This window comes from Trematomus bernacchii, unplaced genomic scaffold, assembly GCF_902827165.1.
Source record: "Trematomus bernacchii unplaced genomic scaffold, fTreBer1.1, whole genome shotgun sequence".
Taxonomy (NCBI): Eukaryota; Metazoa; Chordata; class Actinopteri; order Perciformes; family Nototheniidae; genus Trematomus; species Trematomus bernacchii.
The window spans coordinates 363,990-380,302 of record NW_022987600.1 but is presented as its reverse complement, the minus strand read 5'-3'; the positions used below and the strand labels follow the sequence as shown (position 1 = coordinate 380,302).

General features: G+C 39.6%; 1 protein-coding gene across 1 annotated transcript in view; it reads left to right on the top strand.

Annotated features, from left to right (window-relative positions):
- Nucleotides 1–6,676, top strand: part of LOC117482554 (complexin-1) — a 67,878-nt gene extending 61,202 nt beyond the window's left edge. The window contains exon 4 of the mRNA XM_034130686.1: nucleotides 3,149–6,676. Coding sequence (XP_033986577.1) covers nucleotides 3,149–3,343 — 195 coding nt within the window. The 3' untranslated portion in view covers nucleotides 3,344–6,676. The remainder of the gene's footprint in view (nucleotides 1–3,148) is intronic.
- Nucleotides 6,677–16,313: the final 9,637 nt, after the last annotated feature.

Sequence of the window (16,313 nt, the reverse complement as noted above, 5' to 3'; positions counted from 1 at the left end):
CTGTTGCACTGTTGGAGGAGCCTGTGACCTAAGATTTTCATTGTCATAACTACACTGTAGCTATGTACACATGACAATAAAAGCCTTGAATCTTGAATTAAGCAAACTAGATATTACAACTTCCAATTCGCTTGAAGTAAGGGAATAATATCATCCTCTTTCCATTTGTTCAGATTGTTACAAGCTGGCTCCTTCTTGAAACAAAAGGAAAGGAAGTTTCAACAAAGGTTGCCAAAAACAATAATTTATTTACAACCTCAAAACTGGTCACAAATAACAAAATGCTCAGCTGTCAAGGAGATGGTTTAGATAAAAACAAGGAAATCATTTATGGGGAAATGTATTTATTTTGGATTTACCTGGACATGTGGCTTAGTTTGCTAAGAGAAACATACAGTACAGGAAAAATAATATGCTTAATCTATGGTGCCAACAGAGTGATATCGTTTTTAACCTGACTCCGCCTCCAGGCTCTGAGCACAGCACCATACCATGGACAACCACAGAGTTCAGTTTATTATTTTTAATAAAGGAAGCAATGTTCAAACGGATATTGATCATTAGTGGTTAAGTGTCTCTGCCTGTCCAGACAAAATTAAAATCATTCAAATTCTAAATTCGAGGTCCAATCCAAGAATTCAATTGCACCCAATGGGCTTTAACGGCAAAATGGAGTTTGCTCAACTGTCAAGAAGATGGCTTATTTAAAAACAAGGACATATTTCATGTGGAAATGTATTTATTGTGGATTTACATGTGGCTTAGTTTGCTAGGAGAAACATACAGGACAAATAATATGCTTAATCTATGGTGCCAACAGAGTGATATCTTCTTAATGAAAAACCATTAGCGCTCACTCGTTTTTAAGTTTTTAGTTGAAGCTGTTTTTTCCATTTCCTGAGTATTGCAGAGAGATGAAACAATGAAGGCGCGGGTGAACACATTTCCCCGCTGTTATTGTCTTGTTTTTTTGTTTGGGAAATTGTAATTTTGTGCTCTTTTTCCTTTAAACACACTCTTGATTTAATGGAAGTCTGTTGGGGCTCAGGGGTCTGTGCGCTAATCGTTAGCATTGTCCATTAAAATGTGTGGTGTGCCTCTCCCTGTAATTGGAACATAAAACATCAAGAAAGGGTCAAATTGGACCAAGGAGCAGTAAAAGGTCCCATGAACAAAAAAACAAATGTCTCTTCAGCGACAGCTCTGCATCTAATTGCAGGAATGGATTGTAACTGCTGCTCTTCAGGACCCAAACAGCTACAGTAGACCGTGATAAAACTTAATGAGGAAGAAGCCGGGTAGCTAATTCATGCAAATTAAGAAATATTTTGCAGGAGTACCAATCACTTTCAACTAATTAAGCTTAAATACATGAAATGATCATATCAAACCTCATCTGCATTTTAAGCAGTTAAGAAGCACGAGACTTCCTGTTGTTGAAGTTATTGCCGTAGTCTAAACATAGAAATCAAGAAGCTTTGGTTTATAAGGATCATATTTTTGTCATGCCATCTAACTCCTCAAAGAATCCCCAAGAGAAAGAAATTAAAACTTTTAAGTTAATTTCACAGTTGCAAGGTTAAGGTTGGGTGTAAGGGAGGAGGAGGATGACTTAAGAGTCTTGTGGCTCCAGGGAAATAACGTAGCATTAAAGCGTTCAGTTAAATGAAGCATTACATTAGTTCATATAGGACACAGAAGTCATACACTCAGGTTATAGAAAGTCAGCTGATTGCATCATTGTTTTGAAACAGTCGGACACCAATCAAGGCCATTCTCTCAATAAGTAGGTCCGTTTAAATATGACTTCCTCCTCATTGAGCCCTGCTACACCAATGCTGCCGTACACACCTCTACTGCTGCCAAAGCTTGCATCCTCAATTTGAGTAGTTCAGAAAGAAATGGTATTACATTTAAGTTAGCTGACGCTTTTATCCAAAGCGACTTACTGTACAATGAGTGCAATAAACCATGAAGTTACAAACGGCAAGAAACCTGCAGGTGCATCCTCTTAAAAATAAGCTATACCATAAGTGTTGGTGCATTAGTTTCAGTTAAGTTAGGGATGTGCAGCAAGCCAGCCTTTAATTAAAAAAAGAAACATCTACATGGTGATCAGGAATGATGCAAAGTCTTTAAACACGGAGCCCATACAGTGTTCCCTTTAGTGTTTACTTCCTGTCTGTCTTCTTCTGTTGTTTTCTCTGATGTCCACTCTGTCTTTTAACCATTTTCCTTCTCTTGCTCTCTTTGTCTTTTCTTTACTGGGGACAGTTTAGCCATCATGAATCCAAAGTCTCCAGCTCTCCACAAATATATTTGAAAAAATAATATTCCACTTTGTTTTTTTGATAGAGGAAAACTAATTAGTGGTCCACAGCTGACTTCTTTATGTAGATTATTATGGCTTCACAAAGTCCCTTGATCCTCCTTAGCAACGGTCTGTTAGCGCTCTGGAATGTCCAAATTGACCAATCAGAATCAAGTATTTAACTCAGATGTGTAATAAGAAAACAAATAATCCCCAGAGGAAATAAACCTAATTTCCTCGGGGGCTTTACATATGGATGTATAATAAGAACTGGATACAGTGTGGGAGGCGGGGTCTCGTTCTTTCCTATGAGAGCTGCTCATTGGTGCATGAGGACAAAGTGGCCAGACATTTTTGAGAGCAAAACGTCACAGATTACCCATCATGCCTTGCTGTCAGAACAGAAGTACCCGTATGTGCACTCATAGAGCGTGGTTGAGTTTCCCCTTAAGCCCCGCCTCCTGTCATTAAGCCCCGCCCCCCGATCCCCCGCTCTCGGCTCAGCAGAATGAATGGAGAGAGAAAATAAATCTCGATTCAGCTTTTCGTGCATTTTACAACTTTAAGGACCTAATGATTCTTATAAAGACTATAAAAGTGCTCGTGTTGTGTAGTTTATTCAGTTAAAAACAAATTAACCGCTGATTTACAGACGTCTCTTTCCCAATGTTAGTCAATGGGAAAAAGTATTTCTGGGCCCAGTGACGTCACGGACTGATACGGAAATTGTAGTACCGCCGTTTGGCCACTACGAATATTTTCCTCAAGAGTCCGGCGCGCTTCCTGGGCTTGGCTTTACATCGCTGATTGTTTTTCTTGTTCCCTTTTTCCACGCAGTATGGCATCAAGAAGAAGGAGGAGAAGGAGGCGGAGGCAGCGGCTGCGATGGAGCAGGCGTCCGAGGGCAGCCTCACCCGCCCGAAAAAGGCGGTGCCGACCGGCTGCGGAGACGAAGAGGAAGAGGAGAGCATCGTGGACACGGTCATGAAATTCATCCCGACCCCGCTCATGGATATGTTCAATAAGAAGTAACAGTGTTTTGGTGGAAATGTGATAAAAAAACGTTCACCAAACACAACTGCCGTATCCCTGCCCCGCTCAAAATCTGCAGTCACTTCTCCACCCTTTCAATTTTAAGTGTCCTGTAAATGAGAACATAGCATTAGTTTACCCTTGATTTCAAATAGCTGATCTCTGATGGTGATATATGCTTTTGAATGTCATCTTTGTTGATAATCGTTATTGTATTAGGAGAATGTAACACCTACAGAGATTTTTTAATTCAAGGGAAATCTTCTGCCATGTTTTCAAAATGTCAGGCACTTCAAAACAAGATCAGATATCACCCATCATCCGCCCTTTTTGTTTGTAAATAGCCTCGGGTTATAAAAAAGAGAATTATATACGAGTGAAATATGACATATAACAAGATGACTAAGAGTATAAGCCATATTTTTAACTTTTAAGAAATTATCCAAATCATATAAAAATTTGATTGAATTTTCCTGTTCTGTTCTTCTTGCTAATATTTGATACATATAGTGTATATAAATACATTTTTATTAGTTCTCCGTTGTGAGGATTCACCCCATATACTGTCCAAGGTGTATCGTGAATGTGTAACGTGGTAAACTGCAAACAACACGTGTAAAAGCAGAAAGTGAAGGAATTCATTTGATATGGGACTTTTTTCTATTGGTTATTTTTTTTTTGAAGCATGCAGTCAACTTTTGTGAAGTAAAGTACACATTTGGATACCATTTCATTTGTTTTAATGAAGTGAAATACATTGATATTTGAGGCAATAACTGGTTTTCCATTGTTATTTAAATTGACATCTCATCCACCATGTACAGGAGGCGATAATTGACTTTGTGTCTGAAATGTTCTTCCATGGGGAAAACTATAAATGTTCTCCATACATGATGTTTGTCTCAAAGCAGTGAGAGGAAAATTATAAATTCACTTGTTTGTGTTTTTAATGTCCCGTGGCTCGCTCTGCTTCTGCAGTAGGACGTGTACGTCTTAGACCAGGCTTTTTCATTTCATTTTGTTGACATTTCCATCAATTTTTGTAAAAGAAGACATTTCACAAACTACGTTGTGAACACACTATATGTGAACAGACAGTGACAATAGTGCAATATATCGTTCGAAATGATGAAGTTGTGCTGTGTCCGTTGGTTGAACTGATGGGATTCGTGTCCCAAATCAGCAATAACAGACAATCTTCATTGTTGTGTGTTTTAAAATTACTTCTAAATGTGTTCGTTGGCATTAAAAAGGCACTAACGTGTCTGCATAGTGACAGTAAAGCCTTTTAGAGTTGACATATTTGATTAAAAAATAGAATGGGGGGAAGGTGGGATGATTTGTTTCGTGTCGTAAAAAAAAACGTTAGTCACATATTAAAGAATGCAGAACACAAGCAGGATCTGTGCCACTCAGGCAGAAATAAACAATACACAAAAAATACTTTAGATGAAATAACGAGGGGCTTTATAAAGAAAACTCTTGCAAGAAAGCGTCATGACCGTACAATAGAAAATGTTTACAGTACCTAAGTCCAGTCTGTCCTGCTGATAAATGGCACAAATTTAAAGGGGGGATAAAATGAAAATGTTTATCCATTTGCCTTGTTTTTTATTTCTCCTTCATTCCACGGTGTCTTGTTAAAACATTCCAGATATTTCTGACATTCCTCCAGACTCGTTCTGGTACCACAGATATTTACAGTAGACCCCAGTCGATGCCTTTGTTAGCCTACATCATGATGACACAACAAAATGGATGTTGATATAACCTGAAATATAGACACTAGAATGAATCAAATATTAGATTCATGACTCGACCAAGTCAAGCTGCAACGTACAGAAAAACAATCCCACTTGAAGTTTAAGGGAAAGCGTAAATGTGCTATTAGCAGAGATCAGTTTTGTGGTACAACTTTATTAGAAAATGTTTTTGTGATTCACATGAGCACAGTAGCCGTGATTTAAGGTTTTATAAATCAGCTTTTTTGCCACATTATCACTGTTTTTATTCAGCAAGCTAAACATAACACTGAACTTGTGCACTCCTGTAGCATAGACGAGGGAAACGTAGCTTTTTTTTAACGCTTTGTGATCTCTGTAATCGTGTTGAAAATAGAAAAAAAACATCCAAGGTCTCCTATACGGCACATTTATTGAACTTCTTGTGATTTTATTGTACTTGTAAACTGCCTTTGCTAGCATCCGTTTAGTGCGTTAGCAGCTAGTTGGTGCCCGATTGTTGTTAGCGGTTTTGAAATCAAACATCAACCACATTCAATTCCCATTATCAGAGCAGTTCTCCAATCAAACCAAAGAATAGTACTGGTAGTAGTAGATTTAGTCAACAGGTTGCATTTTTTTTATTTACAGCATCTTATTTATTTTGAAATTCTCAGGTACTTTAGCATAGACATAACCATGACTAGCCTTCTGTTAGCATAATTAGCCTTGAACTCTAATTTCATTGCCAGGGGTTTCACAAGCCTACACAAACCGTTTATTTATGAATTATCTATCTTTTGTTTGACCCGAGAATATTCCAGAAAGCTAAGATAACTGCCCAGTTAACCCAAGTAGAGGACTTTCCAAGTGACAAAACGTTTAACATTATCAGTGTGCATTTCTTCAGGCCACCAACGAGTCTTTTCCAAACTGGTGTGCTTTGAAGTTAGCTCACACGTTGCATCTCATACACCTACGCCATCAGAAACCTTGTAAATGCCAATTGATTGCGCTCTTAATGGCTTATAAATCCCAAATCAACTGCCCAAGTCATGCGTGATCAATATGTAGTCGTCCAGTGTCAGAAATCCACAGCAGTGTTTGTGTGTGCCGCTCATACAGCCATTAATATAATTAAAAACTGCCTGTAATATATGAAAAAATTACTCCTTTGATGTGACTTGAATGTAACTGTCTGATGTTTCTCTCTCCTTGCATCTGTCTTTCTCTGTTTTGTACGTGTTGAGAAGATGCTTACTCTTGTGAAGTATTTTTCCTTTTCCTTGTCTGTAACCGGTCCTGTTTCCGTCCTCTGGTGGTTGTTATTTTTGTATAAAGATCATTTGAGTTGGTGAATTCTTTTTGTACTGCGAAAATCTTCTCACCCTTCTCCCTCCCACCCTCCCTATTTGTTGACAAAATGTATGCATGCTTATGGTGTGCGATGTAGGCAAGGTCGTTGATGATCGTTTTGTGTCTTCTCTGTGTTTCAAAGCTCCACCTGTAAGCCTCACTGCATGCCGTTTAGACAGATATTTCAGTCTGTAACTTTCCTGCAAAAGTGGAATCACCGCACACTCTGAGAATAAAGTGATTTCATATAATTTTTCATCGTCTTGTGTTTCTGCATTCAAACGGGCTGCTGCTCCTAAGGAAAAAACAATACATGAAAGCAGAGGTAGTGACGTACGGTGTATTTCTGGTTTGTCAGAAGGATCCAATTGCATGGCATTCGTTAGAGAAATATATGTGCAACAAAACCTTCAATGTATATCACATGTTGATGTTTCTGTCAGTCGATCCTGTTTTCATCTCAACGTGACTGTTGTGCTGTTTTTTTACATTTACTTTTTATCCAAACATTTTTATCTATCTATTCAATAAAAGCAAAAAGGGCTGTAAACAGAAAACACTGTGTTATTCAAATCGTGATTGGAGGGGTTTTAAAAAAAAACAGACTGGTGTCACAGTGAGTAAACCACAGGGACATCAAAGTGAAGCAAATAGCGTCTCTCTCACAGCAATTTGTTTGTCATAAGTGGCTCTGTGATAACCTTTTATATCAAACCATTCCACAAAAAAAGATAATGGATGAACGCCAAGAAAGAATTAGGGATGGCAATGACTTCAGAGTGGGGTTTAATTCCAGCTCAAAAAGGAGGCCGACATTCAAATTAAATTAGTTGATTATGATGCTTGGACATTTTCGGGTGTGTTGCTTGTCAGAGATTTGGTTTGCATTTTAAATGAGGTTCTTTCAAAAGGTTGCTGGCTTACATTTCAGCATGCACTGTGTAAAGCTTGTCATTTATTTACTTTCCACTCACGCATAAATCACTTTTAAAGGTTAGTTGTCATTGCAATGTTATTTGCAGTACGACTGTGTTCAACAAAAAGGCACAATTGTTCTCAATGTGTTTAAGGGTTTAGTCGCTACATAAATAAGTATTTTCATTTGCCTGACAACTTTGATTTGCTGTCAAGCTTCAGCACATGTTGTTCGCTGAGCAGGGGGAAACAAAGTCTTTCTCACCAACAGATGTTGAGTGATTTATGCTCCACCAGTTACTCAAACAGAGACACCTCCATCCCAGGGACGGGTTGTTTTTATTAGCATGATACCAGGAGTGAAGACAATGGAAGTTTTGACTATTAAGGAAAGTTATCGCCTAACCCCCAACAGAAAATGAAGCTATACACAAGATCCCAAGACATTTTCCTCAGATCTAAGTCGAATAAGCAAGACTAACAGTCAGTTTGGCATATATTATTATGCATACAGATGTAGCACTCCAGATAGGACTCCACCCAGCGGATTCCATCCGAAAACCCAGTGGATCCCAGTGGCTGGGAGATTAAAGCCCTCCCACTATTTCCTGAGAGGGCGTTGCCAAATGTCCCCATTTGTTCAAATCACCTCCCGTATTGCTTTTTCAACCCACCAGCTTTTATGGAGAAAATAAGTGATATCATTATTAATCAGAGGCATGTTTCTCACTATTGTATGCATAGAAACAACAGGCTACTGTGTGTGTGAGGAATCAGCTGTTTATTTCATATGAGTTCACCTGAGAGCTGCCGTTTTCATTCAGACTATTTAAAAAAACAACGGTCTGATTTTAACATTGCACAACAATGAACTCAATGTGTGATTGTTATAGCAGTAATATTAAACACTAATAATACAGTAAACTATTAATAACACTGTACATATTATTGTTCGCCCGTGGGAAGATGACGAGGCTCCATTAAAAATAAACCTATTTTTAGTGAATTACTGAGTTTAGGCACGTTAATAAAGTTTTAATGAAGTTGACTACGGCAAATTCATGATTGTTAAGGCCGCTACACGCCCACCTGAAACCAAAGAACGCGTACCGAAGGCATCCCGACTTTTACGTCAGCTTCGTCGCCTGCGTCGGCTACGCCGCCTGCTACGCCGCCCGCTACGCCGCCCGCTACGCCGCCCGCCTACGAACACACCGCAAATACTTCAGTCGACGAGTGGCAATAACTGTCCTTACCAGCAGGCAGCGGTAGTGTGAACAGCCAATCAGAGTGATTGCTTGGGCCGACTTTCTCTGACCTAAAAAAGTGCATTTTGCATGATAGGTCCTTGGACCTATCATGCAAAATGCACTTTTGTACGTCTTTTATACATGAATATGTGTCCCCGGTGTTCCAGGGAACTCACCAAGTGTCAGAAAACACAACCCTCTCTATTTTCCTGCTTAAAAATACTAAAATCACAGGCCATTCATTTCGACTTTCTTTCATGTGTGCAAAGAAAAAGCAACCTCTTAATCCAGATATCTTACCATGACTCGCGTATGCATGCACGTGCACGGTGTGGCATGACCACCAAAACAGAAAGATATGGACACAAGATGTGTGCAAATGTATTTAGTTTCCTATCCATGTGATTTAAGTGGGGGGGGGGACCTAACCTCCTCTAGGGGGGTCCGGGGGGCATGCTCCCCCGGGAAAAAGTTAAAACCATCAATCTGGTGCACTTTGAGAGCAAAATGAAGAGATCTATGGATACATCTCTCAACACCCTATGAAACAGAACTGTAAACAGATTTCTTTTTCTTTATGGATATTTTACAAATCACTCCCCTTTCAAACTGTATTCTTGTTTATTAATAACAACTTTTTGTTACTGTCATATAGTATTTTATACCCGTTTACTTTATTCTCTTATTTTGTTATAATGATCATATAAAGATGTGCCTTTACCTCACTGGTTGTAGAAAAAGCTTCTTATATTCGTTAGCATAGCTAGCTAACCAGATGCTAATAACAACAAAGTTATTGACTGTATGATCAGTATGACAGATGAACAGATCTCCACTGGGCTTTCAACTAAAGACACAGCCACGCAGAAACTGCGGCATGTGTACGGCTCCTTATGGGTACTGACATTTGTGAAGTGGCGGAGCGACGTTCTGGTGCTCTCCGTCAGAACTGCACCTCTGTCAGACGAGACATATACCACGTGATGACACGTTAGACTTGTGTTGTGTTCAAGGACCCTGACCTTGGCCAGGAAAAACAGGCACTCGATTGCTTAATTCTTTTGCGGTCTAGATTACTTTTAATTGAATTTTTTTCTTTTTTGTTTGTGTTTATAAATTACCTCGAGGGCCGTACCAAATGGTCTCGCGGTCCGTATACGGCCCGGAGGCCGGAGGTTCCCCACCCCTGCCATACAGGATGGCTTAAACTACAATTTAATTTGTTTTTGTTGGGATAACTACCTTTCTAGTCCATTCAGGAATAGCTAATTACCCACACCAATACCTTCCTTAGGTCTGTTTTCTTTCAATCTTCTTGTGTGCCATTGTTTCCACATAGCCATGTCTCCAGTGCAGCTCAGTAATTGCACCAAACCAAGTTTTCAGGAGGTTCCAGAACTGCAGTATGCCGCAGATTTTCCACCACTTTTGGCTGTTGAGCACACACAAGGGTCTTGGCTCCTTCTTTGCAATAAAAGTCCTCAATTCTCCCTGCAGGAAATGGAGGTATAAATCAATTCCCATTAGCAGTCATGCTCTGAGGTAGCCCTTTGAGGCTTTGTGCTCTCGGAGCAGTCCTATCGGTGTCCTGTAGACATGCCACAGTCAATGTCAATTAACTGCTCTCCACTGAGCACCGGACACATAAAACAGCCAGTGTGCACCGACTGGAACTGAAATCTGGCCAAAGGATTTTTTTCTTTCTTGTGGCTGAATGGAGATATTTTCCTTCATGAGGAAACGTGAACAGAATCTGTAATCAGTGACCATCTGGCTGTTTTGACTGTATGGTGATTTGCCCAGGTCCACTGTGTCAGACTCTCATACTGGCACAGAGAAGATTACTTATGACATATCAACCCAGTCTCACAAAAAAACGTGTAATAGCTACGTTGGTCCGCAGGGCAAAACGTAGTATATTCACAAATAACCCATCAAGACGTGACATGGATACAATATTTTGTAAAAAAAAACATGGAGCTCAAATAATCTTCGTAATATCTATCAAACTATGGATCCTACACATCCACTGGACGTGGATTCTAAAAGTACAATATAAACTTCTTGCTAGAAATGTAATCAAAAAGCATTTTAATGGCCAAACTATCCTACAATTTAGGATTTTCCCAACACATTCTCACTCCCACCTCGTCCTATAGTAATGTTATGTCAGGATTTTTTGGCGTCACTATCAAACGTAGTGGGGGGCCCTTTAGCGTCAATTGTCAACTATATTAGCCGCGTTCACACCGGAGTACTTTTCCCCGTACTTTTCCCCGTACTTTTCGCGTTTAGTTCCGTTAGTACCCCTTATGTCGCGTTCACACCAAAAAGAGTACTTCAAGCCGGGTACTTTTACCCCCCATTTTTAGTGCCTGCTGAGAGATGGTACTTTCCTGGGGGAAAAAAGTGCCCCAGTTCTGATTGGTTGGGCGAATTGCAAACCACGCCCCGTACAACTCTGAAATGTTTTGTAGAGCCGCCATTTTATTATCCTCGCATTAGCATTATTAGCATTAGCATTCGCCCAGTGCACAAACGCAGAGAGACTAACTTATGGCAACACAAAATAAAACATGGGAGCGGTGGAGATGAGGAGGTGTCGGCGTTCTGGCGATTTACTCGGAAGTCGGAACTCAGCTTCTACTGAAGCCAGTCCCCAACTCCGGGGACTTCCGGCCGGGGACTTCGGGTGGCAGTATACGCCGTGAAGTGGTTTGCGGCCTGCCAGTAAACCCAAAGCAGAAGAAGACGAAGTGACGTCAGCGGCTCATTTGCGTAATCTTCCCTCAGGGAACTTATTCCGGTGTGAACGCGATCTGTACTAAGTGCCCTGGGGTAATAAGTGCCGGGACACCAAGTGCCGGCACTAAGTACGGCAAAGTACTTGGTGTGAACGCGGCTAATGACTTGCATAGAGCTCCCTGAACGTTGGTAATCGACGAGTTGGGATCGTGGAGAAATGCTCTCCGCAGACCCATTCTCACAGCGTTTATCAACCTTTTTCTTACTCAATATCAAGCCACACTTATTGTTTTTACTTCTTTATTTTAATTGTATAATGTCGGACTTTTGTTGCCGTCAGTTAGGGGGAGAGTAGGGGCTCAGAATACTGAAATCTGTATTGTTAAATACACATTGTTAAACCACACTGTTATTTACTCAACAATGAGACACAATTATCCTTGTGTTTATTTATTTGTTTGATTGTATAATGTCGGACTTTTGGAGTCCGTCAGGACCGAGGGTCGGAGCAGCTCGTAGAAGAAGAAGAAGAAGAAGAAGAAGAAGAAGAAGAAGAAAAAGAAGAAGAAGAAGAAGAAGAAGAAGAAGAAGAAGAAGAAGAAGAAGAAGAAGAAGAAGAAGAAGAAGAAGAAGACGAAGACGAAGAAGAAGAAGAAGAAGAAGAATAAGAAAGAAGAAGACGAAGAAGAAGAAGAAGAAGAAGAAGAAGAAGAAGAAGAAGAAGAAGAAGAAGAAGAAGAAGAAGAAGAAGAAGAAGAAGAAGAAGAAGAAGAAGAAGAAGAAGAAGAAGCTTTATTCATCCCCCGAGGGGGAAATTCAGTTTCCACTCTGTCATACACACACATGTAGTTGCTTTAGAGAATTTTACACCCGGAAGTAAGTATTCTCTCTAATGTCGATTGATTTTACAGTGATATCTGCACTACTCATCAACTCAAAAACACCAGATTATCCTAGTTAATTACACAACATTGATTGGTTTAAATTGTGTACAATGCTTTTGTGTTTTTCCCCTTCGATTCGGAGAAACAAATAGTTTTTTCAGAGTTTAGGATGGCCGAAGACACTACACTACCCAGAATCCTCAGCTATCGTTTTGGACGACACCAGCCGCTTTGCTTGACAAACCCTGTGATTAGTCCTCAAGCTCTGTGATTGAATGTTGGAGTGGCAGTGTGCCAAGGTTACGCCGAGCGTCAACTCGCACACTATCCAAAACTGGATTTGAACGAGGAGGTCAGGTCGTATAACATTAAACACATGACATTACAGAAATAAATGCTTTTCTTGTTTTGTTTGTAACCAAAGTCAACATTGCATTGACTACCAAATGTACTTATGAAACAGAAGTCTTACTTGTTTTACCCCAAATGACAGTTGTTTCCTTAACATAATGAAGCAGTACAACAAAGTGTTAGTATGTGAACAGTTTGGTATGAAACAGGGCAGGAATAATCCCAAATTTGCACCAAACTAATTGGCATTTTAAGATAAAATGTTCCTTGAAATTAACAAACAAATGAGCAATCAATTCTTAATGATATGTGTATTGGCTAATGAATAGATTTAATTGGTGTTTTTATGTTCTTCATCATTTCTCTCACTTGCGGTCTGAAAACCTGCCCAACTCATTGATATCTGACTTCATCACTGGGATAATTAATATTCAAAGAGACTCTCTGTCTTAGAAACACACGTATTTGAGTCCGTGGACAACAGACTGCACATAAAGACAATAAAACCAGAACACCACATACAGTGTGTTTAGATATGACAGGCTTTGTGTGTGAGAGCAATGTGAAACACAAAAGGGTCTCAGCTGTAGATGGAAATGTAAAGCGTGACCAACAGTGCATGACCGGCAGCGCTGAATTTCCATATAGCAAGACTAATACTAAGAGACAGGCAACCACCCTGAAAGAGCTTTTATTTCCCCATCAAGTTAGGTTCAATGTATAAATCATATATGTCACAGAAGGGGCGCAGGGTCCACTCAAATGACTGAGACAGGAAACTTTAACAGAGAAATTCTTTAATTCAGCCTTTGTCCAGATGAGGCAAAGCAGAACTGAACTTCCTGATACTTGACATAGAAAGATCTGGCAAGGACTAAAGAGAAAACTTGAATAGAAGCTGAACTAATGAGGGGATAAAGTTCAGGTGGTTGCAGTGCTAATGACCTGAACTTAAATTCAACGATTTGAAAACAAAAGTCACATATAATATAGGAGAGTTAATGGGTCACAGGTGGGAACAATCAATCGTCGTGCTGACAATCTCAGTATCGGGAAAACACACAATGGCAGGAAGTCAAGGTCTCTGAAACCAGACGGAAAGGTAAGTACAAAATAAAATAGGATGACGAGACTAACATAAGTGACTGGTAAACAACGAGACATGACTATAAATACATGACTAAATCTAAACATATTAAACATGAAACATTCATCCTAAATGTAACATTGGTTTACATAAACATGGCACGGTGTTACACTAAAAAAGCCATGACAGAATTTTTTTTTTTTAAAAGATAGGAAGTAAAAACAGACTTGACACACATTAAGAGAACTTTGAAATAAAACAAGACAGGAATAAAACCAGAAACCAGGATCGTGACACCATTTTTATGAACGTTCGCTTCTCTTTTGCAATATTTTGATCATGCAAATTAACTATTGAGAAACGTGATCCTTTTTTAAATCCATCAGACTGGTATTTGACTGCTGGGATTGTGTCTTCCTCCCTTTCAGCTCTAAGTCCACGGGGACCTCGATAAGTATCCCAGCGTCCTGGGGACACACTGATTGACAAGTCCATTGACGTGAGATTGCAGCAGATGAAGCTATAATAGGTCCGTTTAATGAATAAAGTAGCCCAGAGACCTTCCCCCCCCCTCCGTATCAGAGACAGACCTGGGAGCTGCTTTTCCATCCCATCGGTGACAAGAGGTCTAACGTATTATAAGGCATTTAATTTCAGCAAGGACTCAGAGGGGACGTTCCTCAATTTCACCATGTTAAAAGAAGCGGACAAATGGGATGAAAAGGATTTTTTTTAAAAGATCCGTTAAAGAGCACTCCTGACCTCAATTAGTGAGCAGTTCTCCTCTGGGTCTAAAGTGCTAGCTGACATATAAGGATGTTAAGTCTTTGCCACCCAACCTTTCAACCGTTTAATCCTGTGCAGAGACCCTGCATTATATATAGAACTTCCTCCACAAAAAGAAGTATGAACACTGCATGTTCCTCCAGAAGGATTTGACGGGAATAAACAGGATGTTTTGCTCCGTCTATAAATACTGCTGTGCTTCAATAACTTCTCCATCCGGGAGGCTGTCACCACCACACTGCTCTGATGTGCTGCCTTTCCTGTCTGCAAGAAATAAATAAAGACATCATCTTACATTTCATCAAACCAGGTAGGATGCAGATTCAAGGAATGCGCCTCAGTTGTTTGTGGGGATGCAATTCAGAGCAGCCACCGCTTCATTGCTCTTTTTATAGTTCCTGTCTCCATGTATCCTGGTGCCATTGTTGAGTGGTGTTTGTTTTTCTTTTGGAAGGGTGGAAAATGATTGGACACTGAAATTGCACCAAATGACAGCAGAGAAAATAAAAAAAATGTTAAAGTTTGACAGCGATTTCAGGGGATTGGTTTGCTAACTTTGTGGTTGAACAGAAAATAATGGGGCTGCTTAGTATTAAGATAGTGATTTAAGCTTTATTAAAGAAGAGGACAATATTAACAGTATGCATTGTAATCATATATAATCATTCATTCATTGTAGGTGATTTCCAATTATAACTTTAACCTGTTAAGCCCGAGAGACCCCGGTACCGGGGCACTGCCGCAACATCTTGCAGGAAACAGTGTCTGAGGGCATGTTCATTTAATAAACTATGAATGTTTTATATCCATGTAACGGGAAGAAACTCATCTAACTGATCTTTTTTTTTTTTTTTTTCAAAAGAAAACCCACAATGCTAACACTGAGCCTCTGAATTAGCAACGAGCGAAAAATGCTAACAGATTACTGCACCGAAATTCACTCACAAAACCTTATTATTTATCTTTTCTGCACATCCATGACATCGTTTCACATCGTGAGGTGACACAGAATCGATGGGTGCATAAATTATCACTCCATGATACGAACTTGCGACTTTATAAACAAAAACAGACATCAAAACATGTAGGTAGCTAAAAACGCTAACATGGCTCACCTGTCTCGTAGTCTGGTCAAAAGTGGTCTTCAATGGCATTAAAACGATAAAAACGCTGCTGAAGTTAATCCATAGGTTAATCTAATGTGTCTGTGTCCCTTTGAAATGATTTCTGATAATCCATGAGCAATAAAACCCCCATTTCCACCCAAATCACCTCAGAGGTGGAGTTTCTTTTGCTAAACCTCTCTAAAAAGATCAAATGTCACTTGTTTTGCATCAATCTTGATACAGGGTACTTATTATATGTTGTACTTTGGATTCCTAAAGCTTTTAGTCTACTAACCCATCATCCAAGGGTAGTTTTCACTATAAGTAAAAAATAATATTTGGACGGACACTATAATTTACAGTTTTTTACTATGTTCAATCTGAATTTTCTTTAAAATAAAAAACATCTATATTTTTCTGACTCTTCTACATCCAACTCACAGGTTTATCATTACTTTGAGAAAAAAGATTATTAATTTAACCCTTTTAGAAGGGAAGATATGGTCATTTGTTCTGGGAATGTCATTTTCGAGCCTGAGACCTGAAAAACAGGCTCAGGGCTAAACAGGTTAAGATGTTAGGGTTATGGTTGCAGCAGCAGTGGATATAAATCTCACTTATAGGCCATTGCTGAATCTCTACCGCTATTTCTACCCCTTTCCTACTTACAGTTGTACTTGTGACGACCCCCACCTTAGTATGTGTTTTATGTAACGACTCTCCCTTTGTCCCTGAAAGTAGCATTGATTAAGAGCACATGGTTGCTGCG